Below are 27,452 nucleotides of genomic sequence, written 5' to 3' on the forward strand. Positions count from 1 at the left end.
CTGACTGACTGACTGGCTGGAAATGAATCCCACCCAGCCAGGCTCAGTTACAGCCTCGGCTCCCCACAAAATGACAAGAGGCTGTGTCTCCCCATAAACCTGCTGGGAAGCCCAGCACCCAGCCTTTGGGGCTGGAGGCTAATGGCAGTTTCCAGAACCTGAAGGGCTGGGCTGTAATCCTGAGTCATCCCTGTCATCCTGGGGTTCCATCTGGACTTCAAAAGGGCCCTGTGGGCTCTGAGGCTCAGGGAGGGAGGGCCTTACTTTGATGGAGCGTCTGTCACAAGCAAACTTTATCTACAACATTCCTCTTAATGCGCACAACCCTTTGAAGTATCCATGGATCTCCTCGCTTTACAGAGGAGGAAACTGAGGCTCAGAGAGGGCCTCTGACTCACCCAAGTCAACAACTCAGCAGGTCTGGCTCCAGAGCCCGGCTGTCTCCTGGTCCCCCGCCTGCCCTGACAGCAACGTCAGCAACTGGCTGCGGCAGGGACTCTGCAGAAGCATTGCCCACTCCCCCCCCCTTAATCCCCAGAACAGCCTGTGCAGGAGGTGGCACAATTGTCCCCAGTTTACAGGTGAAGATTTGGGCCAAATCACCTAGTCACAGAGCTGAGGTCCAGGGGTGCCAGTCCCCCAGCCCAGGTGGCCTCCAGAGCTGACCAGGCTCTTCTCGTTGCAGGCTTCCCAGAGATGAGGGGCACTGGGCCCCCACTGGGGCTGCGTATGGAGGTCGGGGGACCTCCGTGGGCCCTGAGCGGGCCACCTCCACACCCGCCCGGTTCCTGGAGAAGCAGAATAAGAGCGAGGCCCAGGACGTTGGAGGCCTCTGGACAGGGCAGGAGGGTGGGGTCCCGCGTGGCTGGCCGCCTCAGCCCCCGATCCCGCAGCTCTGGCCTCACCATATCCCCATGCGGTGCCAACCGCACCTTCCCAGAGCCCCTGAGCTCCCGCATGCCCCGCCTGGAGCTCCCGCCACCCTGCGGAGCCCAGCCAGACCCCCCCAGGGCCAGCCACCCCCGCAGGCCGCGGCGGCTCCTCCCCTGGTTCAGGAGGTTGGCAGGGAGCGGTCTCGTGGTTGGTCACTCGCTCTGAGTCCTGGCTTGGCCACCCTCAGGCCCGTGTCCTTGGCTGCATGGTCACATCCTCCCTCGGAGCAGGCTGCGGCAGCGCTGGCCAAGGTCCGAGAGGGGTGAGGTGGTGCCCCGGCTTCAGCGGGTGGCCCAGCTGCCCTCATGAGGGGGTGCCAGGGGCCCTGCAGAGAGACCCTCGCCTGGGGCCTGGCCTCTGGCTTCTCCTTAGGAAGGCAGGTGCCCCTCGGCCAGGCTCCCACCTCAGGCCTCCCCTCCCAGCCTCCCCTGTCCCCTGGGCTCCGGGGCAGGGCGACAGGCCTTCCAGAGGACTGGGAAGGGAGCAGGCCTGCGGCAGAGGCGCATGCCAGGCAGCCGCGGTCTGTGCAGGAGGAGAATCGTCCCGTGGGGTTTCGTGTGGGTCTGCACGTGCTTAAGACCTCTCCAGAACATTCCACACCCAGGGCCAGCGAACCCGGGGCCAAGGGGCCTGGCACGCGAGACCTGGCAACCTCACGCGGCTGCTTCCTAGGGGAAGGCAGGGCCCGGGGACGGGGGACCCTTATTTCAGTATCAGGTGCCTCCAGACATTCTGAACTGCTCCAGAGTAAATTCTAATAGAAATAAAGTTTCATTTTTCTCTTTTAATAATAAAATATCCCAGAAGGACCGTGGTGGGGCCCAGGGTGGAGCCAAGCCCAGGTTCAGATCGGGCTCCTCCCGGCCTGCTCCTGCCAGCTGCCCAGGAGAGCTCACCTCCTCCCCGAGATGAGGTCACTAAGTGGGGTTAAGTCATGTCCACACCTGCGGAGGGACAGCTGTTATCAATGCTGTTAATGGCCTGGTCCAGCCTGTTTCAGGCACCAGGGTGACACAAATAATGGGGGACACACCCTGTCCCAGCCCTCACCCCACCACACAACAACCAGGAAGAGCAGGTGACGCAAACAACCCAGCAGGGGACCCAGGGGAGGCTGCCTGGCCTGGGGGTGCCACCTCCTCTGAATCAAAGATAAACTGGGGACGTCGGAGGGAGGGTGCCTCGGCCTGGGAGCAGAGCCACTAAGACTCATGAAGAAAACTCCCACTGGACACACCACGTCCACCCCACACAGCTGGGAACACGCTCCATCACGAACACCTAGCACACACCCCCTGTCCTGCGTGTCCCTTCTCCTCACATGTCTGTGTATTTGCTTCCAAGGGTGCACAGCAGCTGTGTGACCCCAGGGAAGTCACTCAACCTCTCTGGGCCTCAGGTCCCCCACCTCTTGCGTGGCAATAAGTATCCACCACGTAGGGGCGTGAGGAGGGGCACCTGGAGAGTGTGCAGGACCATGAGGTTTTCTGTTTTGGCCTTGTTTTTGCTGGTCCTGGGGGTTGAACCCGGGGTGCTCCCCACTGAGCCACATCTCCAGCCTTTTGGGTCTTTTTGTTTTGAGACAGGGTCCTGCTAAGTCGCCCAGGCTGGCCCCCAGCTTTGAATCCTCCTGCCTCGACCTCCCAAGTTGCTGGGATCTCAGGCCCGAGCTGCTGCTGTTCCCAGGAGGATCCCAATGTGTAGGTTAAGGTGCAGAATCAGGGGCTGGGGCGCGGCTCGGGCAGAGGCTTGCCCAGCACACGGGAGGCGCTGGGTCCCTGCCGGCAGCTCGTGAAAATAAATAAATGAAATAAAAGGCACGTGTCCATCTACAACTGCAAATATCTTCTAAAAGAATCCGCCTACTCACGTATCTGACCACGTGACGATGTTTCCTTCTTTGTCCACATTCCTGGGATGTCTGGTGCTTCATCCCAGGCAGCCATCGTGGGCGAGTGTTGGACACCACGCCTATTCACAAGCTCATGCACACGACGCGTGTGTGTCCACACACTCACCTGGCACGAGACTTGCAGGCGTGTGGACGTGCGCACCCCCGCAGGCCACCTCTGACCTCTCCTGGCCTCCACACGGGGCAGTGAGGCCGGGGCCTGCAATACCCTGGGGTCTGGGGAAAAGCGGCCTTTGGCATGTGAATGGAAGACATCTGGCTGTGAGAACAACCTGTCCTTCAACAGGAAAGATGCGTGTTTATCTACCCTGAAAAGCCCCAGGGGAGGACCCTCGCTGTGCCGCTGTGCCGAGGTAACAGTGACAAGTGATAAGGATCCAGACCCCGCGCCCTTCTTGGGAGCCGGACTCCATCGGGCAGAGTCTCCCTTACCCAAGGGGCCAACATGGCAGCTGTAGATCCGGGCATCACATCAGCATTAGACAGCAGGAGGGAGAAGAGGAAGGCAAAAGAAGGGACAAAGGGCCCGTCAGCTGTCTCTCCCTGGCCTGTGCCAGGAAGCTCTAGAACTTGATCACATGGCCACCCCCAGTTGCAGAAGAGGCTGGGAAAGGCATCTCCATTTCTGCAGCCACGAGCCTAACCAACCACCAGAAGCTGTGTCCCAGTGCTGGTGGGGGGCGGGGGACGTGGACATTGACCTCACATTTTCGGTATTTGCTGACCTCAGCTGCCTAAGACTCAGAGACCAACCATCTTGGAGATTCTCTGTAAGTCTGGAACATAGAAACCACTCAGGGAAAGATGGTCTCTCTCTCTCTCTCTCTCAATCTCTCTCTCTCTATATATATATATATTTTTTTTTCTCTCTCTTTTGCAGTGCTGGGGATTAAACCCAGGGGTGCTCTACCCCTCAGCCATATCCCCAGGCCTTTTTAATTTTTATTTTGAGACAGGGTCTCACTATATTGCTGAGGCTGGCCTCAAACTTGCAATCCTCCTGCCTCAGCCTCCCTCGTTGCTGGGGTTATGGGCATGCACCATGATACTTGGCCAAAGATGGACTCCAGCCATACACCATCCCATAGAGCTGCACAGAGAGGGGCTGGCAGTGACGGTAGCCAGAGCTCAGCTGCACTTTATAGTTCAACATGCTTCACACCTGGCTCTAGCCCCTTCCCCCTATGTGACCTTAGGCATGTCACTTAACTTCTCTGGACCTCAGCTTCTTCATTTATAAAATAAGAATAATCATCCCCACCTTAGAAGATGGTCATAAAACCAGACCTGGTGGTCCATACCTGTAATCCCAGCAACTCAGGAGGCTGAGGCAGGAGGATCACAAGTTTGAGGCCAGCCTGGGAAACTTAGTGAAAGCTTATCTCAAAATATTTTTTTTATTTGTTCTTTTTAGACATACATGACAGTACAATGTATTTTGGCAGATTGTCAAAATTTAAAAAATTTTTAAAGGCTGGGACGTATCTCAGTGGGAGAGAGCCAATAGGTTCCATCCCAGGACAGCAAAAAAATAAAATAAAATAAAATAAAATAAAGTGTATTTTTTATTTCTTTCATAGAGCCCAGGGCCTGGTACAGGCTGGGCAGGTTCTCCACCACTGAGCTACTACCCCAGCCCCTTTCCCCTAGTTTTTCAAAGATGAAAAATAATGCTACCGCTGGGCACAGTGGCACATGCCTGTAATCCCAGCAGCTCAGGAGGCTGAGGCAGGAAGATCGAGCCTTCAAAGCCAGCCTCAGCAACTCAGCAAGGCCCTGTCTCTAAATAATATACAAAAGGGCTGGGGATGTGGCTCAGTGGTTAAGCATCCCTGGGATCAATCCCTGGTACCAAAATAAATAAATACAAAATAAAAATAAAAGTATTTTCAAGACATGATCATGCTACAGTGAACATCCTTGAACTCTAACACATTCGCTGAACTTCTGCTTATCTCCTTAGGTGACGTTTCTACAGTGGACCTCTTCCGTGTTTCAATAGTTTGAGTCTCAAACTCCATTAGGAAATCAGAGATTCCTGCATTCTCCAACCGTCAGCAGAGCCACACAAAACCAAAAAACCGGAGCTTTGAATCAGCAGAAGGTCACTGTCCCTCACTGAATGCACGTCAATCAGCCAGAAATGAAGACCCTCCAGGCTCATGTGTCTCTGCCACCTTGCTGGGGCAAGCGTGTGAAATCTACCTGGGTGTCCAGAGTACCAGCCACAATGCCAACGGCTGACACTGCCACTTCCTGACCCTGTGTCAGCCTCTTCTTTCAGGGGAAAGGTCCCTGACACGTGCAAAGGAGCTGGGTGGCCCCCGGGGTTCCTCTGCTGCCTGAAGCAGGGCCAAAGCACGGTGGGTGTTTTTTTGCTTTTTGGCACCAGAGATTGAACCCAGGGGCACTTTACCACCGAGCCATACCCCAGACCTTCTGTTTAATAGATTTGATTTACAGACAGGATCTCGCTGAGCAGCTTAGGACCTTGCTTAACTGCTGAGGCTGGCTTTGAATTCACGATCCTCCTGCCTCAGCCTCCTGAGCCGCTGCCAAAGCATGCTTTGGACACCTGCAGGGAGTGACCGCAGCCGTGCTTGGGTTCCAGGAGGGCAGCTGGATCCTGCGCGTGGGCCTGGGCCTCTGTCTCCATGCCATGTCCCTCTGGTGCCCGCTGCTGGTCAGGGCACGGGCTGGTGCATCAGAGCCTGGTGCATGGAGTAGGAGAGAAGGGTTTGCCCGGTAGCTGTAAGAGGGCCACTCTGACCCTTGACATTTTAGAATAGAATATAAAGTGACATATGTGGGTCCAGAATTCTTAGCTCCTGTGACTCTGTTTTTCTGAATTTTCAATTCTAGAAGTCTTTGCCTTTCATTCTGGGAAGGCCATTGCTCCTCCTCTGGGAGTCCAGGGTCAGGGGCGGCTGGACTTGGTACCTTGGAGGGAGGGACCAAGAGCAAGAACTTTGCTGTCTTTTGTGGAACCTCCTCTCTGTGTGGCTCTAAGGTGCCCTCGTCCCCCCACCAGGGACCCCTGCTTACCTCCTCCTCCAGGCAGGCTTTTGCTCACACGAGGGGCACCAGGTCAAGGTCAGCTGCCCACTCGGATGGCAGAACACATGCCCAACATCAGGAAAACAGTGCTGATGTTGAGTGTTCAGAGCCCTGGGGACGGTGATGAGCACAGGTGAGGACACAGACCAGCGCAGGGCAGGGCCTCAGAAGACCACAGGCAGCACCAGGTCTGAACCCAGTGTCTGTCAAACTCAGCGTCGACGCCAAGCTCTGGACCAGGCTCCAGGTCTGGCCTCATTATGGGACTGAGGTAGGAGATCGGGGAGGGAGGAAGGGGCTGGGCCAGGAGCCCCCTGTGGAAAGTCCAGCCTTTCCTGGAGGTGCTGTGGGGACGGGGCTCCAGGATGGGATGGCATTGAGGACAGGGCAGGTGTGGGTGGCACTGAGGACAGAGGCAGCCCAGGAAGCTGGCACGCCTGCCCTGCTGCTCCGGGGGGTGTCCTAGAAGGAGCTTCCCACAAGACTCGCTTGACCTCAGGCACCCCCCAACTTACCGGGAGCATCTTCAAACTGACACTGCGCTGCACCAGGAGAGCACCCAGGGCCCGCGCACCTGCCCAGGCTCACCAGCCGCTCCCCTCCACAGCCCTCGCTTTCTCTGCCGAGCTCTCTGTTGAAAGATAAGACCGTTGTCCCTCGGTGTCCATGAGGCTGTATTCCAGAGCATTCCTTGGACACCGAGATCTGCAGATGCTGATGTGCCTTATGTAATACGGGGTAGAATTTGCACCAGAGTGACGCCCGCCCTCCATATACATAACAGTCTGTTACCTAATGCAAGATAAACGCTGTGTGCACAGTTGTTACACTGTATTGTTTGGAGAAAGAGTAACCAGGCTGAGGTCAGGGAGATCTCCCCTCCCCCTCCCCCGTCTTCGCCCCTCCCTTTCTCTCTTTCCTTCTTGCAGTGAGAGGCTGAAACCGCACTATGGGCAAGTGCTTTGCCACCCAACTGCGGCTGTGGCCCTCTTTCTGCATATTTTTGGTCTGCGGTTGGTTGAGCCCACAGGTGCGCTGAGCCGACTGTATGCAGAGTAGACAGCTGGGTCTACATTTCAACACGTGCGCCTGATCCCAGATGCAGCAACGGGACACTCGACGCTCCGACACCATCATCAGTGACACCTCAAGCACAAGGACATTGTCCTGCATGACCACAGCCCAGGGAGACACCCCGGAAGCGGGTCACAGGCACCGCAAGTCACAATCGACTTTGCTCAAGATTCCTGGAGTGTCCTCGCCGCATATTGAGTTTGATTGTTAGGTATCTTTGTCTCCTTTAAGACGGAATCAATCTCTGGCATTTTGTGGCTCTTCGTTTTTTCGTCTGTTTTTTGGGGCCGTGCGGTGGATTTAACACAAGGGTGACTTACTGCGGAGCCACATCTCCAGCACATTTTATTTTTTTATTTTGAGACAGGGTCTTGCGTTGCTGAGGGCCTCATTAAGTTGCTGAGACTGGCTTTGAACTTGCCATCCTCCTGCCTCAGCCTCCTTCGATGCTGGGATCACAGGCGCGAGTCCCGTGCTAGCTTGGCTTGTGGACCTTTGTGACGTTAACGTCAGCAGGTCCTGGCCGAGCTTTTTGCCAAATGTCCTCAGTGTGTTTTGCCCCGTTCTTTTGTCCTGATTGTCCTGAGTCTGACCAATTTAAGGACCTTGTTCCTAGAAGCAAATTATTATCTAAATAGGTTGGTGGGACGCTGATGCCCGTGGGTGGGACGCGGTGTGCCTCTGTCACACTCGGCCAGCCCCACCGTCATTTCTAAAAGTCTTAGTTAATCTTGGTGGAAAGTTCGACTTGCCGCTGTTCACAGCTGTGTGACTCCGTGGCCTGTGACGTGAAATGAGCTCTTTGTACTGATTTCTCTAGAAACAATGTTCATGAACTTTCTCCCTTTGGGGGGTCACGGCTTTCTTTGGGGCATTTGTTTGAGCCTTTGATGTCTCGGGATGTCTGCCGCTGCTCCTCTGTACCCCAAGGCTTTTTCTAGGTGATAATTTGCCTTTTCATCAAGTGTTTCTGACATTATGAAGACCCCCCCTTTCTGCAGGGCTGGGATTGGACCAGGGATCTGCGCCTGCAGGTGAGTGCTGACTGCGGCCCGCGCCCTCTTCATCTTGCAGAATAACTCGTGCTGATGGGCTATGGTACTAGACACTGTAGGGGGCTGGGGATGTGGCTCAAGCGGTAGCGCGCCCACCTGGCGTGGGCCCGGGGTTCGATCCTCAGCACCAAACAAAGACGTTGTGTCTGCCGAAAACTAATAAATAAATATTAAAATTCTCTGTTTCTCTCTCTTTAAAAAAAAAAGACACTGTAGGAGTGTGAGGTCGAAAATAAAGCCCCCGGGAGCCGGGTTTTTGCTCCTCAGAGAAAGCAGTCTGAAGCTCTCCGTGGTTTTACTTCCTGCGCCTCCAGCGTCTACTCGTGCTTAAGAAGCCCAGTGTCTCCCTCTTGAGGTCTCTCCCAGAATAGCCCCGGAACCTCCAGGGCTGGGTGGGTCCAAAGGAGGCCAGTCCTCCTTCCCAAAGTCCAGTGAGGCCTCTCCTGGGCCCCGAGTTCCAGCCCCCATTTCCTTCCTCCAGCTCAGCCCTGGCTCCCTGAGCGGGAAGGACACCAGAGTGGGTGGGTCCAGCCCAAACCACACACGGTGGCCTCTGGGCCCTCACCAGTGCCTGGCCTTGGCTCTCTGGAGCCACCTGTCCACACTCCCTCCATGGAGCGAGTCACCTCCTTTGAGGCCTAGGTGTCCTCTTTTGCCAGCTGACCTTGGACATGACCGTCCTGAGGGGCAGCCAGTCCCACTGACCCTCATAAGACAGGTCTGGAGCCCGGAGCTCTTTCCTCCTGGGGCCCCGCAGTCATCCAGTTTAAGGGAGGTGACTCTAAGCATTGGTTAAGGGCCAGGTGTCGGCTGCTTTAGGTAAGTCCTCTTCCCACCTGGAAGAAAGTGAGAATAATAGCAAATAACTAACTGCGTTGCACCCAAATACAGGCCACGCAGCCCAGCGCCGGCTGGGCGTGTGGCACTGCTCAACACGAGTGGACTATTGTTATATACTGGGAGTAGCACTATGATTTTTCTATATTATAAAAATGAGATTCCCTATGCATATTGTTCTCTCTCTTTCTTTCTTTCTTTCTTTCGAAGTCCTGGGGATTACATCAGGGGACCCTACCACTGAGCTACATCCCCAGTCCTCCTTATTGTCTGTGTTGAGACAGGCTCTTACTAAGTTGCCCAGGCTGGCCTTGAACTTGCCGTCCCCCTGCCCAGCTGGCTGGGTCTCTGGGATTTTAGGTGTGTGCCACCAGCCCCCCGCCCAGGTCAGGGCTATTTTTCTTGGCCTGCTTTTCTTGGTCGGTGTGTACACAGCCTCTGTGTGGCACACGAAGCCTCCCTCTCTGAGTCAAAGCCGCAGGGATTTCCTAAGGTGGTGTCCAGGAGAAAAGAGCCGCTGCCCGTCGTGGCCTTGGCGATGACTTCGGTGGTGTCAAAACTTAGAACATTGGTGAAGCTTTGGTCAGTCAGAGTCGAGCTGTTAAACTGTGGCCTGTGTGTCCGTCTCTTCCCTGGGAGTGTGTGTTTGTCTTTCTGTTCATTTGACTCAGTCCACGTGGGATTGCCATGGATTTCCTAACTTGGGAGAAGCGGGTGAGAGGTCAGCCTCCATGGGGTGAGGCCAAAAGGGACAAGGAGGGGCCAGGAGCACCACCAGCAAGGGCAGGCTGGGCCACCATCTGCCAAAGAAAGGGTCTGCCAGGCGCAGTGACCCACGCCTGTCATCCCAGAGGCTCGGGAGGCTGAGGCAGGAGGATCTCAAGTTCAAAGCCAGCCTCAGCAACAGCGAGATGCTAAGCAAATCAGGGAGACCCTGTCTCTAAATAAACTACAAAATAGGGCTGGGGGTGTGGCTCTGTGGTCAACGCCCCGAGTTCAATCCCTAGTACAAATAATAATAATAATACTTATTATCATTATTATTATTATTATTATTATTATTCAAAGAAAGGGTCGGGCAGACTCTCCAGCCAGTACACACCTGTCTTTGCTTCTGCTCCAGAAACCAGCGTTCCCTGGCCCTCCCTCATACGGCCAACCCTTCAGGTCCTCTTGAGGACGAGTCCTCTGCCACAGCCCCCCCATCTGCCCCTCTTTCCACCTCACCTCCTCCACTGTGTGGTCAGTGCTGGACGGTTGAGCTGGCCCCTAATGGCCTCGCCCTCAGCCCATTGCTCATACTGCAGTCAGGGGCGGGGCACTTTGAAAAGCAGGTGGCACTGGTCACATGGCAGAGCTGAAGTCCCGCACCGCACAGGTCTAGCTCCTTCCCTTAGCATCCGGTGCCGGGACTGGGAAAGCCAGAGCAACACTGTCCGCCCCACGAGGAGCTGGAAATGACCCAAACGCCCAGAGGCATGCTCCCTGTGGCTGCGAGAACACTCACCCAGATGTGGAGGTCGGAAGTCCTCAGTGGACTCAAATCACCGAGTCAGCAGCTGCGCGGTCCCTCGGGAGGCTCGGGCGGAGGGTCCGTCCGTCTTTTCCTGCTTCCAGAAGCCGCCTGCATTCCGTGGCCCGGGGTCCCCCATCTCCAAGGCCAGCAGGGCTGGGGCAGCCTTTCTCCTGTGTCTGGTTCTTCCCTCCCGCCTCCCTCTTCCTCACATCCTGCCCCCCACCATCCAGGTGACCCCATCTCAAGGTGGGCACACAGGCTGCCCTGCCCCCCCCCACAGGCTTCATTCCCCCGCAGGCAACAGCACGGGCACAGGCTGGAGGGTCAGGATGGGGACCTGGGAGCCATGAAGACAAGGGCGGCTTCTCCTTGCTCAGGAACACGCTGCCTTCAGGGACAGCTCTGCTGGGAAGCACACTTACATCTCAGGGTCCCTCCCTTGCTCAAGCCCCTTGCAAGGCCCTCACGGGGAGCCTGGCATCGTAGGTCAGTTAATTAATACAAACATGACGATTCTGGACTTTGTGATATTTTTCAGTTTTTTTTTTCTTTTAATACAGGGTCTTGCTCTGTTGCCCAGGTGGGCCTTGAGCACTGGGCTCAGGCGACAGGCATCACCACCATAACTGGTCTCCTACAGTTTTTTTTTTTTTTAATCTGTCTCATTCTCAATATAAAATCACTTTTTACCTAGTTTTGTTTTATGATTTTGTGGGGTTTTGAAGAGGATTCCATAGTCAAATAAGCTTTGGGGCCTATAAAACTAGTCTGTGCCAGGCATGATGCTGCACATCTGTGATCCCAGCAGCTCAGGAGGCTGAGGCAGGAGGATAACAGTTTCAAAGCCAACATCAGCAACTTAGTGAGGCACTCAGCAACTCAGCAAGACCCTGTCTCTAAATAAAATATAAAAAGGGCTGGGGATGTGGCTCAGTGGTCAAGTGCCCCTGGGTTCAATCCCTGGTATCAAAAAACAAGCCTACCTAGGTGCCCTTCAACAGATAAATGGATAAAGAAACTGTGGTACATATATACACTGGAATATTACTCAGCTTTAAAGAAGAAGAAAACTATGGCATTTGCTGGTAAATGGATGAAACTAGAGAATATTATGCTAAGTGAAATAAACCAATCCCGGGGCTGGGGATGTGGCTCAAGCGGTAGCGCGCTCGCCTGGCATGCGTGCGGCCTGGGTTCGATCCTCAGCACCACATACAAACAAAGATGTTGTGTCCGCCAATAACTAATAAATAAATAAATATTTTTTAAAAAAAGTTTTTAAAATTCTCTCTCTCTCTCTCTCTCTCTCTCTCTCTCTCTCTCCCCCTTCTCTCACTCTCTCTTAAAAAAATTTTTAAAAAAATAAATAAAAAAAATAAACCAATCCCAAAGAACCAAGGGCCCAATGTTTTCTCTCATATGTGGATGCTAATTCACAGTTAGGTGGGGGAAGAATAGAGGTATTCTGGACTAGACAGAGGGGATTGAAAGGAGGGGAGGGGGTCTGGGATAGGAAAAATAGTAGAATAAATTGGACATTATTAGCCCATGTGCATATATAATTACCCGGCCGGTGTAACTCAAATCATGTACAACCAGATGAATGAGACGTCACACTCCACTTATACATGCTGTGTCAAAATGCAAAATTCTACTGTCTTGTATAACTAATTAGAATAAATTAAAAATATTTAAAAAAACAAACAACGAGTCTGTGCTCTGGCCACGGCTTGACATGAACTAACCCCAGCACTGTGCCTGGAGAGCGCTACAGTCTGGATTCTGGGAGACCAGGCCTGACTCGAAGTCCCACGGCCAGCCGCTCACCTCTCTGCCCCATCCCACCCACACGACCCTGGTTGTCCTCGAGCCAGCCAAGGGGCCTTCCCTGGCACCTGACTTCCCTAAGTGTGTCTGTCACCCCCCAGCACAGCCCCTGTTCTCTTTGTCCTCATGCTTGTCAATCACAGTTGCAGCAACAGCAACACCCTCCGTCCTCTCTGGAGGGAGAGCACCCAGTAGTGAATCGCACCTGCCCAGGCCCCTTTCCTTGAATGACCTGAATTCGGCACTTTGCCAGAGACTCACGCTCTGTGGAGCAGACAGGCAGGCTGGGGGGGGGGGGCTACTGAGGACCCCAGAGCAAGACTTGGAGACAGAGGGATGGGTCATGAGGGACAAGGGACGGTCCCCTCCCTCAGGGGACACTGCCTTGCCCTGCAGGCCTGAGTCCCCTCTTCTCAGCTCAGTCCTGTGTTACCCTTTGGGAACCCTGCTGGAAATAGGGGGTGCCCTCACCCTCTGCTGGAGCCTCCAGAGGGGACGCGTAGCAGCTAACCCAGTAACTTTGGTCCATTTTGGACTTCTGACCTCTGAATCTGGAAGGCAGTTCCTTTTTGTTGTTTTAAGCCACCAGGTTTGGGGTAGTTTGTCACAGTATCAGTAGAAGACCATACACTGGGTGACTTACCTTTCTACCTCTCCTCAGAGTAGAAGCAAGAGCCCCGAGGATGCCAGACACAACCCTCTGACCTGGCCTGGGTGCTTTGGGTGCGAAACTTCCTCTAGTCTTACAGGAAGCCTGGACACACCCATGTTCACAGAGGCACCATTGGCAACAGTGAAAGGCCCGGCGGTCCAAGTGCGCATAGGGGGGATAACAAGACGCAGTACATGCAGCCAACGAACCTCACACCATGTTCTAAAAGAAGAAATTTTGACACGTGCCACAACATGAATGGACCTTGGAAACAGGATCTGTGTGAAATAAGGTAGTCACAATAGGACAAAATTGTCTGATTCCACCAGGGCCAGTGGGCAGCCTTGTAATCCCCACCACTTCTCAGACACATCCGCCCTGGGAAGGAGTCCCAGGCCTTCCTGCCCCTGCTCCAGGCTCCTTGGCCTGCCCCTCCTGCTGCTCCCCAGCCAGGCTCCTTCCTGCTGCCGGTAAAGTCACCCACGCCCCTTCCTGCCACCCTGCCCTGATGCACAGCCGTCCCACTCACCCTCCCCAGCCCAGGTCCTGTCCCCCCAGACTCTTTCCTCATCCTTCACCGCACCACCTGCCCCCTGCCAGGGTCCCTGCTTCCTCTTGTCCCTGAAGGAAAGACATGTCAAGGCTGGAGGCCCCCAAGTCCCAGTTTGTGAGTCCGAGAGGGTGGGAGGTGCTCCAGAACCCCAGGAGCTTCACCTTCCAGCTAAGGCAGGACAGACGTCTGCTGCCCTGTCCTACGGCATCCACCCTCTGTCCTTCCTGAGCCTCAGGACACACACCTCCTCCTCCTGCTTCTCTTCACCCCTCTGTTGCTCCCTCTTGGTGTCCTCCACCAGCACCTCAGGTCCCACCTTGCCCTCTGTCCTCCTCCTTCCCCTGACCACGTGGATCCTGCAACAGCCGTCTAACCCTGCTTCTGGCCTGGGCCTCTGCAGCCTCTTCTCCACACAGCAGCCAGAGTTGGCGCGGGTGGGATCATGCCCTCCTCTGCTCAGAGCGCCCCAATAGCTTCTCACTCGGTGAAAACCTAAGTCCCTACACACAAAACCTGCCATTGGATTCAAGCGCATTGCCCTCCCCGGATTCCTCCTTCTAAGCCTTACTTACCCACCCTTCAGCCTTTTTACACTCTCCTCCCTGCCTGCCTTGATCTGGCTACTCTGCCCACTCCTACCACAGGGCCCTGCACTAGCTCTTCCCTCTGCTTGGAAGACCCTTCCACCGGGAATAAAAATGGCTCCCTCCCTTACCTCCTTCAAGTTTTTACTCAAATGTTAGCTTCTTAACGAGGCTCCTGGGACCACCCCATTTAAAACTGCAAACCACCTCCACTCTGTACTGCCTCTACCTCCCCACCCCGCTCTGATTGTTCTTTACAACCATCACTTTCAAGCATTTTGTATAATCTCGGTTTATTCTTTATGCTTCTCTTTCCTCCGCGGGGCAAGGACCCCTCTCCTCACTCACGGCCGGATCCCTGCGTGTACCAGTGTGTGACACATAGGAAGCGGACACCTTAGAGTTCCTAGTCCAAAACACGGGTGACCGACCGCCTTGCCAAGGTCTCACGAGCCCACGGGCGGCAGACGGAAGGGGCATGGCTTGGGCGTCTGTCGGCCCTGGGGTGTCATCAAGCCTTCTGGGCCCCCGTTTGCGACTTGGAGATGTTGCGTGTCCGGGGCTCCGTGGACGCTGGAACCCCCACCCGCCCGCGCCCAGTCCTGGGCGCCCGAGCCTGGCTGCGGGTCCGCCTGTCCACGCAGGATTTCACCTGACCTTCCGCCAGCGCGAGGCCGGCAGCGCCCCTTTGTGACAGCGCCGAGTCCTAGGTGCACCCACGCCCCGCGCGGGAGGCTCCGAGGGTCGGCGGGCGGCGCGGGGCTCTGCCGGGACTACATTTCCCAGGAGCGGCTTCCCGCGCGCTGCGGCTCCGGCCTTTAAAGGGCTTCGCGTGGCGAGGGCGGGGGCTGGGGGCGACACCTCTGCGGCCCGCCAGCGGCCCTGCGCGGGCAGGGACCCGAGGGGGCCCGGGGGTCTCGGCCCAGCAGCGCCCACAGGGCGAGGCCACGCCGGACTGGAGGCGGCCTCTCCTCATTTTGCCCCCCGACCCCGCCAGCCTGGGCCTGGGCCCCCAGCCCCCGGGACCCTTCCCTCCCCCTCCAGGGCTTCCCAACAGGGACGGGCGACGAAGGGGAGACAGGGTGTCCGCAGGCTGGTGGCCCCGCTCCCCGCCGACCCCTCCCCCATTTCTGGCTTTCACAGGTCGCGGGGATGGGCGGGGACGAGGCGTGTGAGAGCCGCAAAATGAACTGAAGGCCGGGATCTCCCCAGGAGAGGGCTGGCACTGCCCTGCCCCACCCCTCCTTCCAAGCTCGGTGGCCCCCACGGTCAACTGGGGGTGATGGGGTACTGATCACATTGCCTCCCAGTCGGGAGGCACAAAGGATCAAGAAACTGTGCGAATTCTGTGTTTCAGCCTCCTGTCACTGGATTCACGCAGTCGTTATTCTGAGGCAAAATGGCCTGGGGGCGGGTGGGGGGTGACATCTCTGGGAGCGCAGGGTGGAACGGTGGTTTAGGGGTAGCTCTTTGGGAATGCATTTTCCCCTTCCAGATCTTAGTGGGCACCCGCAGAACTGTCTTTGAAAATAGCCAAAACAAACCTACTACAGTGTTGTGTCTTCAAATCAGGAAACCTCAGGGTAATCGACATCACAGAAATGAGAACCTTGACCCTTCCAACTAACCTGGCCCTGGGGCTTCTCTTTGCGGCCTGTGCCACTGAGATAAGCCTTGGGAGAAGGCATCTCCACCGGTCTGGGCCTCCCCCTCCCCGTCTCCTCCCCTCCCCCCCCTCATTTGGATTAACCCATCCCATGGTGTGTGGGGGGAACCCACTCACGTGCCTTGGACTCGGGACTCCCAGGTCCAGCAGGAGCCCTCCCAGCAGCCCCCAATTACAATCCCCCCATCCTAAGCCTTCCTTCCCCCACCCCTCCCGGGCAGGACGGTCTGCACACAGCTCCGTGGCCGGCTGTACCAGGGATGTGTTTATTTTGACCAGCTACAAAAACCCACTGCCAGGGTATTGTTCAATTAAAGAATGACAGACCTTTTTGCTAAGGAATAAAAGCGGGTTGTTTGAGGGAGGGGCCCAGGAGCAAGCGTCCCAGAGTCCTATCCCCTCAAGGATCCCACTCCCTGCCCAGCGGACCTGACACTGTGAGCAGGGCTCCTGGGGTCTCTGGGGTTCCTTCTGCTGGCATCTGAGCCCCTAAAGCCCCACTCCGAGCCCAGGACTGCGCACAGACCGTGGCGCCCCTTGTCCACTTGGTCTGTACCTGCGGAGCTCCAGGAGGAAATGTTTACATTTTAACAAAGACGTCGCATCTTCCCACCAAAATGGCGGTGGGCTCCCTGGATAACTGCACTCTTCCCGAGGATCAGTCACGAGCCAGGGAATGGGACCCCTCCTCGCCCGGCCTGCAGCACCCCGTTTCCCCAAGTCTCGAAAGCACTCAGGGCCTCTCCTCATCCCGGGGGCGCCCAGGACCGACGGGCTGGCCTCTGGGGCAGCTCCTCCATTGTGGACCCCCCACACCCTACACCCATAGGCTCCCAGGGACCTTGGGAGCGGGGCTGGACCCCTAGGCTGGGCCTCGGAGTGCGGAGCAGCGAGCTCGGCCTCCTCCGCCTCAAGGCTCCCAGGCCGAGGGAGGCACGTAAATGATCTCTCCGTTAGGGATGTGGGGGTCCTCCAGGGGAGCAGGCCACCCGGGGGCCCCTTCCCATCTCTCTGGGGACCCAGGTGGTACTGGGGGTCCGGCCTCAGGAGGGGACCTCGACGCATAAGTCGGGGGGCTCGCTGGGGGAGAGGACTCCGGAGGGGGAAGGGACGAAGTTTGAAAGTGCTCTTCCAACTCTTCCAGGGAAAGTTTCCTCGGGGGGGGGCCGTGGACTGACGGGGGGGGTAGGGGTGCGGGGGGGTCGGGGAAGGGGTGACCCCCGAGAGGTGGCCGGACCCCGGGGGAGCGACCCCTCCCCCCTGTCCCGGCTCAGCCCGGCTGGGAGTCTCCCCTATCGGGGCCGCGTGTGTTAGTTGGGGCTGCTTTCCAGCCGCGCCGCGGGGCCGGGGGGCGTCGCAGCGGGCCGGGAGCCGGGTCGCTGGTAGCCCCAGGGGGGAGCTTTGCAACGGGGTGCTTCCCGCCGCGGTGCTCCCCGGTCCCGCAGAGCCAGCCCCCCGCAAAGGGGAAATGTGCCGGCGCCCCGGCGGTCCTCGGCGCCGTTTGGGGCGCGTGGCGGGCGCGGGGGGCGGCGGCGGGGCCGGCGGGCTGCCCAGCAGGGAAGCTCAGGGAGCCGGGCAGCGGCCCCGGGCGGCGGCGGGGGGCGGGAAGGCCCGGGCCGGGGGGAAAGGTCGGATTTGCTCGGCGGAAGAAACACAGATGGCGGCGGCGCGGCGCCATTCCGGGCCGGGAGCAGGCAGCCAGCAGCCCTGTCCTCACCGCGGTCCGCCCGCCGCCGCTAAATACCCGGATGCGCCGCCCGAGCGCCAGACGCGGAGCTGGGAAAAGGGAGGCAGAAGAGGCGGAGGCAGAGCCTGAGCAGGAGCCTGAGCCCGAGCCCGGCGCCCGAGCCGAGCGCACACCCGCGCGGCCGGGCCACGCAGAGCCGGCCCGGCGAGCCCTCCCGAGACCCGCGCCCGGCAGGAGAGGCCGCGAGCCCTCGCCCGCACCCCCGCCAGCCGGACCCCGCACTGGCCCGCGGGTCAGGGGCCCGAGAGCAGACCCCAAGTCAGGCTTCGCTCCGCCTCCGACGAGGGCTAGTCCTTTGGAAGGCGCCTTCGGCAGGAGCAGGAGGGCCACCATGACCGAGAACTCCACGTCCACTCCCGCGGCCAAACCCAAGCGGGCCAAGGCCTCCAAGAAGTCCACAGACCACCCCAAGTATTCGGACATGATCGTGGCTGCCATCCAGGCCGAGAAGAACCGCGCCGGCTCCTCTCGCCAGTCGATCCAGAAGTACATCAAGAGTCACTACAAGGTGGGGGAGAACGCCGATTCCCAGATCAAGTTGTCCATCAAGCGCCTGGTGACCACCGGCGTCCTCAAGCAAACCAAAGGGGTGGGTGCCTCGGGGTCCTTCCGTCTGGCCAAGAGCGACGAGCCCAAGAGGTCCGTGGCCTTCAAGAAGACCAAGAAAGAAGTCAAGAAGGTGGCCACGCCAAAGAAGGCAACCAAGCCCAAGAAGGCTGCCACCAAAGCCCCCAGCAAGAAGCCCAAAGCCCCCCCAGCCAAGAAGGCCAAGAAGAAGCCGGCTGCCACGCCCAGGAAAGCCAAAACCCCCAAGGTCGTCAAAGCCAAGCCCGTGAAGGCGACCAAGCCCAAGAAGGCCAAACCAGTGAAGCCCAAAGCCAAGTCCAGTGCCAAGAGGGCCGGCAAGAAGAAGTGACAGCCAAGGCTTCTCTGTGGACACTCCTTCCTCTCTGTTTTCTGTAAATATTCTCCTCCTTTTCTCTCGATCCTCCTCTGCAACCCTTTGCCCCATTCTATTCTGACTTTATGAGACGGAATTTGGATTCCTCAAAAATTGTGGGACAGCCCCCTTTTCCTTAACAGTGGTGCAAGGACAGCAGCGACAGACCTGTGCTGTGTGGTGCCGGGATGTGCTTGCACATTGTGTTCTGTGGATTCGCTAGTCTCGGGGGTCAGGGGTTTGGGTGGTTTGTTTGCTATGAAGGTAGGTGTGGGAGGCAGTTTGTTCTGGCTGGACAAGAGGGAGCCCAGGAACTGGGGCGCTGGGGGAGTGTCTTGAAGTTGGGCGCCCCTTGTGAGAGTCTCAGAGCCTTTGCGGGGAGGAAAGTGGTGCAGCCACCAGTGGCAAAGGAGAGAGGTGGACCTCCCGGTGGTGAGCAGTGGCCAGTTCCTCCTCACTTTTGTTAATCTGCCCTAGTGGCCTCTATTGTCTTAGGGAAGGGGAAGGGGTCCAGGTGACAGCTGGTTGGGAGAAGCCAATGGCATCGCAGGGTCTTTGTGGCTTGGCAAAGTCCCCCTGTTAAGTGGGAGTGGAAACTTTTGGGGAAGGGAGGGTAGTCAGTCAGCCAAGTGCCTCAGTGTGCCCTGCTAACTTGGGTTTTTCCACACAACTGATGGATGTGCCCTAGGAGGACTGTTTTGTGGTCCCTCCTGTGTAAGACGTGGCTCTACTAGGTCTCACTAGCCACTTGAGGAAATCTCCCGACCGACCTCTTTTTACTTGTGAATCTTTTATAAGTAGCTGTAGGTGGGGAGGGGGAGGGGCGGGGAGTGGCCGTCAGACTTGCAGTCGGTTTTGGCTTTGCTGAGTAGCGTTAGCAGCTGGGTCTGTGCTTGTGTCTGTGTCCGCCGGTCCAGGGCTCGTGCTCACGTTTCGCACCGGGAGCTGGGAGAAAAAAACCTGTACAGTTGTCTTCCTCTTGTTTTTAATAAGAAAATCGCGCACTTGCGCGTCCCCCTCCCTTCCCACTTTTTTTTTTTTTTTAACAAGTGTTATTCGTGCCGGGAAAAGATTTGCTGTCGTTGTAATTTTAAAACTTTAAAATAAAATTGGGAAATGGAAAAAAACATAGTGGTCTATTTTTTTTTATATACCTTTAAGACGGGAGGAGAATGCGGAGCCGTCAGGCTGCTGGGCGCGGGAGGACATCTGGGGCCGAGTTTGCACCTGAGAATGCCCGGGGGTGGGGGGTTCCGAGAGCTGGACGGAAACTTTGGTACTGGAAGGTGTAGAACATGTCTCAGCCTCCGTCTAGGCTCCGTCCTCTGGAGCCCGGGGGGCACTCCCTTTCTAAGAGGTGGGTGTGTAGGCGGGGGATGGGATTGAGATGGGGGGCCTGGTGGGCTCTACTTCCTCCGGTTCTTTACGAAATCAATCCACTTTCGTCCTTGGCTGATACTGCCACGCCCCGCGGGTTCCCGGCCCCGCCCCTTGAAGGAAGCCTCTCTCGCTGCGATTGGCTGCCGTGGCCCGGCCCCCGGCCACGTGACAGCCAGCGGCTGCAGTGTGCGCGGCTCCGGGCTGGCTGGCGGGCACCGGAGCGGTGGGCGCGATGTGGGCTGGCGGCTTCTGGCGTGCTGCGCTCTCCCGGGCTCCCTGCGGCTGCCGCTCACAGTCAGCGGTGGCTCAACTGCGCGGCATCCTGGAGGGGGAGTTGGAAGGGATCCGCGCGGCTGGCACCTGGAAGAGTGAGCGGATCATCACCTCCCGCCAGGGGCCGCACATCCATGTGGATGGCGTCTCCGGAGGTAACTTCCGCTCCTGGGAGTCGTCGGACCTGGCTGGGTGGTCGAGAGCTTGTCCAGGGCTAGCACAGTAATGGAGATCCTAGAGTCGGGGCGGGGGTTGGGAACGGCGCCTGCATAATAGAGCTCTGGGTCCCCTTCCCATCTGCCAGGCTGCCATGGCTTCCCAGAGTTAACTCTAACCTGGTTAAACTTGTTTCGTCGCAGGAAGGTGTTTACCCTGGAGCACCTTTTTGTCAGAGGGCAGGGATAGGCCTAGACCCGGCACTGTGAGAAAAAGAGATCCAGCTGCCTCCCATCGTGTGGTTCCAGGGAAAGGTGGTGGGAAAAAATCTGTTCTTAAGCGGCTGCTTTGTGAAGAGGCCTCTACTAATTTTCGCACGTGGGCTCCTGCTGGTCCCTAGGAGTGACTAATGTCATTTACGTTGTAGAAGTTGGAATTCAGAGATGTAGTTTGCCCAGAAACCCCCAGCTGGCTGTGGGTAGTTGTGGAAATCTGGACCTGGAAGTTTAGCTAACTGGCCAGTGAGGCCAATTTCAGAGTCAAGTCAAAACCAGCGAGCTTCCAGGGCTGCTACAGAAGCCACACATGCATTGTCCGCACCAGGTCTTCCTCATGTCACTGCACTCAGTGGTCACTGCCCATCCTATTTGTGCTGGCCTCAGATGAGTGGTGGTGGTTATCAACAGGCTCCCGAAGCTTCTGACTGACTAGGAAATAGGCATTAACTCCTTGGTACTGATGTTTCATTTGGAAGTCTGGGAAATCCTTGTCTTCCCCCACAGGAAGCATAGATTGGTGAGGGCAAAAAAGAATGTCGGAGGTAGAAACCACGTCTTCCAGTCAGTGCAGTCCAACAGAACCCCAGCCAGACCAAATCTAAGGAAAGGCCCAAATGAACACAGAGATACTTAATCAAAAGATGGGATGTTAGCTGGGCTGGTGCACACCTGTAATCCTGGCTATTCAGGAGGGTGAGGAAGGAGGATCGCAAGTTCAAGACCAGCCTGGGCAACTTAAAAAGACCTGTCTTAAAATTAAAAATAAAAAAGGGCTGGGAATGTCGCTTAGGGATAGAGGACCCCTAGGTTCAATCCCTAGCATCACACACATGCACCAAAGATGGGAAATTAGACCAAGTGCTCATCCTGTCTTCACCTTGCTCAGGCTATGAACCTTCCTCTCCTCAGGCCTCAGGCTTCTCCTCAGGTCAGCTGTGCTCCCTTTGGGCTTTATAATTGAGGACCAGGGCCTCAGGGACCACCCTTGGGGTGGTGATTCTGTATGAACAACAAAAAACTCTGGAATCAAAACCACAGTGGGGCCAAGCACAGTGGCGTACACCTGTAATCCCAGCAGCTCAGGAGGCTAAGGCAGGAGGATCATGAGTTCAAGGCCAGCCTCAGCAATTTAGCGCGACCATAAGCAATCAGCAAATCGCTATCTCAAAATAAAACGTTTTTTAAAACGGGCTGGAGATGTGTCTCCGTGGATAAGTGCCCCTGGGTTCAATTCTTGGTATCAAAACAACAACAACAACAAACCCTGCAGTGGGCATCTGACCCAGCTCTCTCCTTTTACCCACAAGGAATCCAAGATCTAGAAGAGAGGTTGGTGGGTTCTTCGGGGCAGGAGAAGCCTGTGACGAAGGGCTAAGTTCCTCCTTAGGTGGAATGTGATTCCCCGAGTGCAGCGCTGAGCGGGACCCCTCACTAACCTGCCTCCTCTGTAGTGTTGGATTCACTGCCTCCTGGGGGACCCCCAGCCCCCGTCCTAGTCTCTGTCCCAGAATGGAGCTTCTGTGTAGTTGTAGCTTTCTTACAGGTGAATCCAGGTTCCTTTCCTCTCTGGACCATTTCCCCGGGGCCTGGCGCTGTGACCTTCCAGGCCCTTCCTTGCCCTGCCTGAGGTGTCCCTCTCTTGCCTTCCTCTTCAGGGATCCTTAACTTCTGTGCCAACAACTACCTGGGCCTGAGCAGCCACCCCGAGGTGATCCAGGCTGGCCTGCAGGCTCTGCAGGAGTTTGGAGCTGGCCTTAGCTCGGTCCGCTTCATCTGCGGGACCCAGGTACACAGTGGGTGTTGGGGGGCGGCTGGCCCCAGCTGTCCGCTTCCCACGGCCAGCAGGGCTGCTTTAGCCAGCTCAGCTAGTCCCAGTGCTCTCTGGGCCCATGTTTGCCCAGAGCAGGTCGTAGAAAGGCTGGGCGCAGGCCTCTGGCTAAGACACCTCAAGATAAGAAACTTTACTTGTCTGAGCTTGTTTCCCCACCTGCAGAGCAGAGTTCCTCATGGTTTTCTCCACTGGTAAATTGGGGAAAATAGTACTTAATAGGACTGTAGAAATTAACGAGTTAGTACATGTAAAAATGCTTACAACCGTGCCTGGCCCACACTTAGTAAATTTTGGCTACTGTTTACTTTGAGTGATAAAATATGTTCATGTTAAACATGAAATATATTCAGTGCTTACTATGTGTCAAATCCTTTTTTTTTTTTTTAGTTGCCAATGGACCTTTATTTTATTTATTTATATACAGTGCTGAGAATCGAACCCAGTGCCTCACACATGCTAGGCAAGCGCTCTGCCTCTGAGCCCCAGCCCCAGCCCTTCAGATACTCTTTTAAGGACATTACAAGTATTAACTCATTAATTCTCTTGATAATCCTGAGGGTTAGATGCTCTTCTGATCTCTGTGGTTGACACGAGGACATGGAGGCTCAGAGAGGTTAAGTGATTTGCCCAAAAATATACTGCTTGTCATGGTGGAATTTGAACCCAGGTAGCCTGGCTCACTTTTTTCTTGAAGAAAAGTAAGGGTGAAATGAACATCAGGCAGAATCCCTGTCTCCCATCTAGATAGATACTCTCCAACAAAACCCCCAGCCAGACCCAATAGCTTTCAAATCTAAGAGGCAGACGCCCGAATCTTCTTTGTCATGAAGCAACCAAAGGGACACTCCTTTTGCTATTAGGAAGACATCTTCTCCAGCCTGTAATCCCAGTGACTTGGAAAGCTAAGTTAGAAGAATCACAAGTTAAAGGCCAGCCCCAGCAACTTAGGAAGACCCTGTTTCTAAATAAATAAAGGAAGGAAGATGTCTTCTTTCCCATCAGCACCCACGATTCCACCATGAGGTCCATCCAGGATAGGAAACCTAGCAAGTCCCCAATTCAGTAGGAACCATGTGTCAGGTTCCTACCAGCTCTGGGACAACCTGTGAGGTGCAGAAAGAGGGATCAAGGGCCTGGGAGTGTAGCTCATTGGTAGAAGGCAGGTGGGCAAGGCTGAGGCTGCAGCCTCCTGGGTTCTGGGCTGGGTCTGTTTGAGGCTCTCTAAGCCTCTGTCTTCTAGGACTAGTCCCACAGGACTCCACAGGAATGAATACCTACGTGGCTTGTGTCCATTTTTTAGAGCATTCACAAGAGTCTAGAAGCCAAAATAGCCCGCTTCCACCAGCGGGAGGATGCTATCCTCTATCCCAGCTGTTTCGATGCCAACGCTGGCCTCTTTGAGGTGTGTGGGGGCTGTGGGTGGGAGCTGGGTGGGGCCTGCAAAGCCACGGATGGTTTGGGATGGGCCATCAGGGGAACCCAGCAGGATGCGGCTGCTGTTCCTGGAAGTTCCAGTGCCCTTTCTTATGGAGGTCATGGTTGGGCCCCGCAGATGTTCTAGGAGGAAGCCTGGGGCTGCAAGGAGCCCCGCTTCTAGAGCATCTGGGGGTAACTGACATCAGCTGGAAGAAGGCTGGGGCTGGCGGGGCCTGGGACTCACCAGGCCATGTCTCACCTGCTCTCACTGGAGGAGGGCCCTGGTCCAGCCCTGTAGTGGGCACTGGGAACCAGGTGGAGGTGGAGGGGCCTTGCTTCCCTGCCCAGAGGAGTGCCCTGGCTGGCAGTGAAATCCTGACCTGGGGGGGGGGGGGCATCATGAAGGAGACAGAATGCCCAGGTGGCTGGGTGATGACTCTGCCGATTGCCCCTCCAGGCTCTGCTGACCCCTGAGGATGCAGTGCTGTCGGATGAGCTGAACCATGCCTCCATCATTGACGGCATCCGTCTGTGCAAGGCCCACAAGTATCGCTACAGTCACCTGGACATGGCTGACCTAGAAGCCAAGCTAAAGGAGGCCCAGGTGGGATGAGGCCCTGGAGCTTGCCCTCAGCCTCCCTGGTGAAGGCGCTGATACTTGGGGAGGCTCCCTCCTCACTCAGGTACAGCCTGGAGGTCGGATGCCACCAGGATCCCAACCCAAAGCCTCAGCCGCATGGCTACCTTCAGGGCAATGGGCACCTTCCAGGACGGGTAGAAACAGCGCAGGACCTGGCTTCGCCTCACCCTGCCCTCTGGGACCTGACCCAGGAGGTGACGCCTGGGACACTTCTCACTGCCCAGGCTATGTGTGGCTCCAGGCTGCCCTGAGGAGGTGTAGGGCTCAGTCAGGTGCTCGCGGGGGAGAGGATTTGCAGCCCAAAAGTGGCAGAACCTCGGTGCCCGCCTCTCAGACCCCCAAGCAGCGCAGGGCAGGTGCTTAGGCCCAGCTCACCACAGCGCTCGCCGTCTTCCTGTCTTCCCCGCAGAAACATCGGCTGCGCCTAGTGGCCACTGACGGAGCCTTTTCCATGGATGGTGACATCGCCCCCCTGCAGGACATCTGCCGCCTGGCCTCTCAATATGGTGCCCTGGTCTTTGTGGATGAATGTCATGCCACCGGTTTCCTGGGGCCCACAGGACGGTGGGAGCATGTGGCACCTGAGGCCTGGGTGGGGCTTCTGAGGGTGGGTGGAAAACCAGGAGGCTAGCCCCAGCCTGCCCCACGGGTGGCACTCAGGAGACCAGTGGCAGCAGTGGCTGCTTTCCTTGCAGGGGCACAGATGAGCTGCTGGGCGTGATGGACCAGGTCACCATCGTCAACTCCACCCTGGGGAAGGCGCTGGGTGGAGCATCAGGTGCCCAGATGGGTGTCAGGGAAGTGGGGGGTGGCAGAGGATAGCACTCACTGTATTCCAGAGGGGACGGGGCTGGGCTCTGGGCTCTGACCAACCCCACGCCCCTCCCATGTTCTCAGGGGGCTACACAACAGGACCTGGGCCTCTGGTGTCCCTGCTGCGGCAGCGGGCCCGGCCCTACCTCTTCTCCAACAGTCTGCCTCCTGCTGTGGTGGGCTGTGCCTCCAAGGCCCTGGACCTGCTCATGGAGAGCAACACCATTGTCCAGTCTATGGCTGCCAAGACCCAGCGGTGCGGTTCCCAGCAGGGGTGGGGCAGGCGGAGAGTGGGGGTGTGGTGAGGGCTTCCCGGGCCACAGGCTCCTCCTGAAGTCTCCGTGTCCCCTGTCAGTCCTGCCTTTCCTCCCTCTCTCCTGCCTGCCCTGGGTCTGCTTCCCCCTCCCTTGTAGGGTCTGTGCCTCTGTCTTTGTTGCTTCATCTTGCAAACTTGGGCACAGATCCTGAGCCATGTACCCAGGAGCCCTGTGAATGTCCCTCAGTTGTCTTGCTCTGTCCACAGGTTCCGCACTAAAATGGAAGCTGCTGGCTTCACCATCTCGGGAGCCAGTCACCCCATCTGCCCTGTAATGCTGGGTGACGCCCGGCTGGCCTCTTGCATGGCTGATGACATGCTGAAGAGAGGTAAGGAACTGGGGGATCCTAAGAGGAAAGAAATGGGAACCCAAAGACTGTGGGTCTCCCTTCTCCCCACCCCACCCCGCTCTTAGACCAGCTGTGGGTCCCGCCCCACAACCCCAGACATGGGAAGCACCATGTCTGAGATCTTGGGCAGCTCCTGGCCCTGTGCGGGCCTCAGGAGAGCTGGCACTGGGTGTGGTGTCCCCCGGAGCCCGTGCAGCTCTTGCACTCTGCTGTCCACCTCCACAGGCATCTTTGTCATCGGGTTCAGCTACCCTGTGGTTCCCAAGGGCAAGGCGCGGATCCGGGTCCAGATCTCAGCGGTGCACAGCGAGGAGGACATTGACCGCTGTGTGGAGGCCTTCGTGGAGGTGGGGCGCTTGCACAAAGCATTGCCCTGAGTGCCGGGCACAGTGGCAGAGCCAAGATCCCCGACTGCCACCGCAAAAAGGGGGGCCTTTGATCAGGCCAGAGGCTCTAACCCCTGACCCCAAATCCTGGGGCTGGCTCAGAGAAGGCCTGTGCTTGTGCCACGAGGGTGTGAGACAACAGTGTGAGAAGTGCTGTGACTCCGGTCTGCTTTATTCTCTGTGGGGCCCAGTCCGGTGGTGGGGTAGACAGGAGCCAGGATTGCAAGGAAGCCTCCTGCAAGAGGACTGTCCCTCCCAGGGCTGACCTCCTCTCCAAATGAAGACAGAGAGGAGTGTCTGGGAGATAAGCAGGGGCCACGTTGGCTCAGTTGCATTCTGTGATGCTATGTTATGCTGGGAACCAGCCCTGCGTACCCCCTCCCATGCCACTCACCCTGTTCTGCAGCCCCCCAAGTCTAGGGTTGGTGGACACCTTGTCCTCTGCGCCCCATCCAAAGAATATCCTCTAGTACCCAGATAAGAAGAGATGGCGTGCCCAAAACCACGTTTGGGAGGAGAGGTAGGGCATTTAGGCCCTAAAGAAAAGAATGTGACTCACTACTGAGAAGCCCCTGACAATCTGGAATGCTGTGTTCCAGACCACTTTGTCCCTGACTCCATGACCTGGGGCAAGCCCCATTTCCTGTGTGTCCCAGTTTGCCCTACTGTACAGAGAGGCTGTTACATTGTGATCTAGGCTCTTCCATCGCGCTCCTTCCCAGGCCTACTGCCTGATGATCAGCCGCCAGAGGGCGCAGCTATTTCAGGCTTGGGTCGCTGCGCGGTGCGGTCTGCCCCGCCCACTTCAGACTGGTGGCCTTGGACTGCGGTGATTTCGGCGGCCACAGGCAAGGCCTGGAGGGACGATCTGCGGCCCCAAGGCCCCATCCTCCCTTCCCCGCTCCCCTATTGGAGGTGCCAGCCTCTTTGCCACAGTCGCTGCCCCTAGTCCTACAGGCGTCACAGGATGAGGGGAGTGCCTGCATTGGGCTCAGGCTCCTGGGCTCACGGTGCTGGTGGGGGTGGGGACTGAGTTCTGAGTCAGTGCAGCTCCAGCTCCAGCGTGGCGTGGCCTTGGAAAGCTCGTAGTTTGCCTGGTGTGTCACATGGGAGGAAAGGCTCTTTGTCATTAACTCTCTGGCACCTCCAGCCCTGGGGGAGCGCTGGCCGGATCCTGAGGGTGCTTAAAGTTGAGATTCGGGGCATTGTAGCCTACGATCTCGGGAGGAGCTTGGGGCCAAGCGGCTGCAGTCGTGCGGG

General features: G+C 56.9%; 2 protein-coding genes across 2 annotated transcripts; both read left to right on the top strand.

Moving 5' to 3' along the window:
- The first annotated feature begins 17,260 nt into the window (after positions 1 to 17,260).
- Positions 17,261 to 18,888, top strand: H1-0 (H1.0 linker histone). Its single transcript, XM_081310327.1, has one exon. It carries the CDS (start codon positions 17,415 to 17,417, stop codon positions 18,327 to 18,329), a length of 915 nt encoding a protein of 304 aa, XP_081166453.1. The 5' UTR covers positions 17,261 to 17,414; the 3' UTR covers positions 18,330 to 18,888.
- Positions 18,889 to 19,875: 987 nt separating this feature from the next.
- On the top strand, positions 19,876 to 26,351 carry GCAT (glycine C-acetyltransferase). The gene is made up of 9 exons (XM_081310326.1): positions 19,876 to 20,161; positions 22,096 to 22,226; positions 23,572 to 23,673; positions 24,145 to 24,291; positions 24,737 to 24,891; positions 25,023 to 25,105; positions 25,225 to 25,396; positions 25,664 to 25,785; positions 26,032 to 26,351. The coding sequence occupies exons 1-9, from the start codon at positions 19,966 to 19,968 to the stop codon at positions 26,181 to 26,183; spliced, it is 1,260 nt and encodes a 419-aa protein (XP_081166452.1). The 5' UTR covers positions 19,876 to 19,965; the 3' UTR covers positions 26,184 to 26,351.
- The last annotated feature ends 1,101 nt before the right edge of the window (positions 26,352 to 27,452 follow it).

The sequence above is a fragment of the Spermophilus citellus genome (assembly GCF_964194105.1).
Source record: "Spermophilus citellus genome assembly, chromosome: 10".
Lineage (NCBI taxonomy): Eukaryota > Metazoa > Chordata > Mammalia > Rodentia > Sciuridae > Spermophilus > Spermophilus citellus.

Coding starts and splice junctions, on each gene's coding strand:
- H1-0 (XM_081310327.1), top strand. CDS start 17,415: ATGCGCCGCCCGAGCGCCAGACGCGGAGCTGGGAAAAGGGAGGCAGAA.
- GCAT (XM_081310326.1), top strand. CDS start 19,966: ATGTGGGCTGGCGGCTTCTGGCGTGCTGCGCTCTCCCGGGCTCCCTGC. Junction 24,292..24,736: donor CCAAGCTAAAGGAGGCCCAG/GTGGGATGAGGC, acceptor TCTTCCCCGCAG/AAACATCGGCTGCGCCTAGT. Junction 25,786..26,031: donor TGATGACATGCTGAAGAGAG/GTAAGGAACTGG, acceptor CCACCTCCACAG/GCATCTTTGTCATCGGGTTC.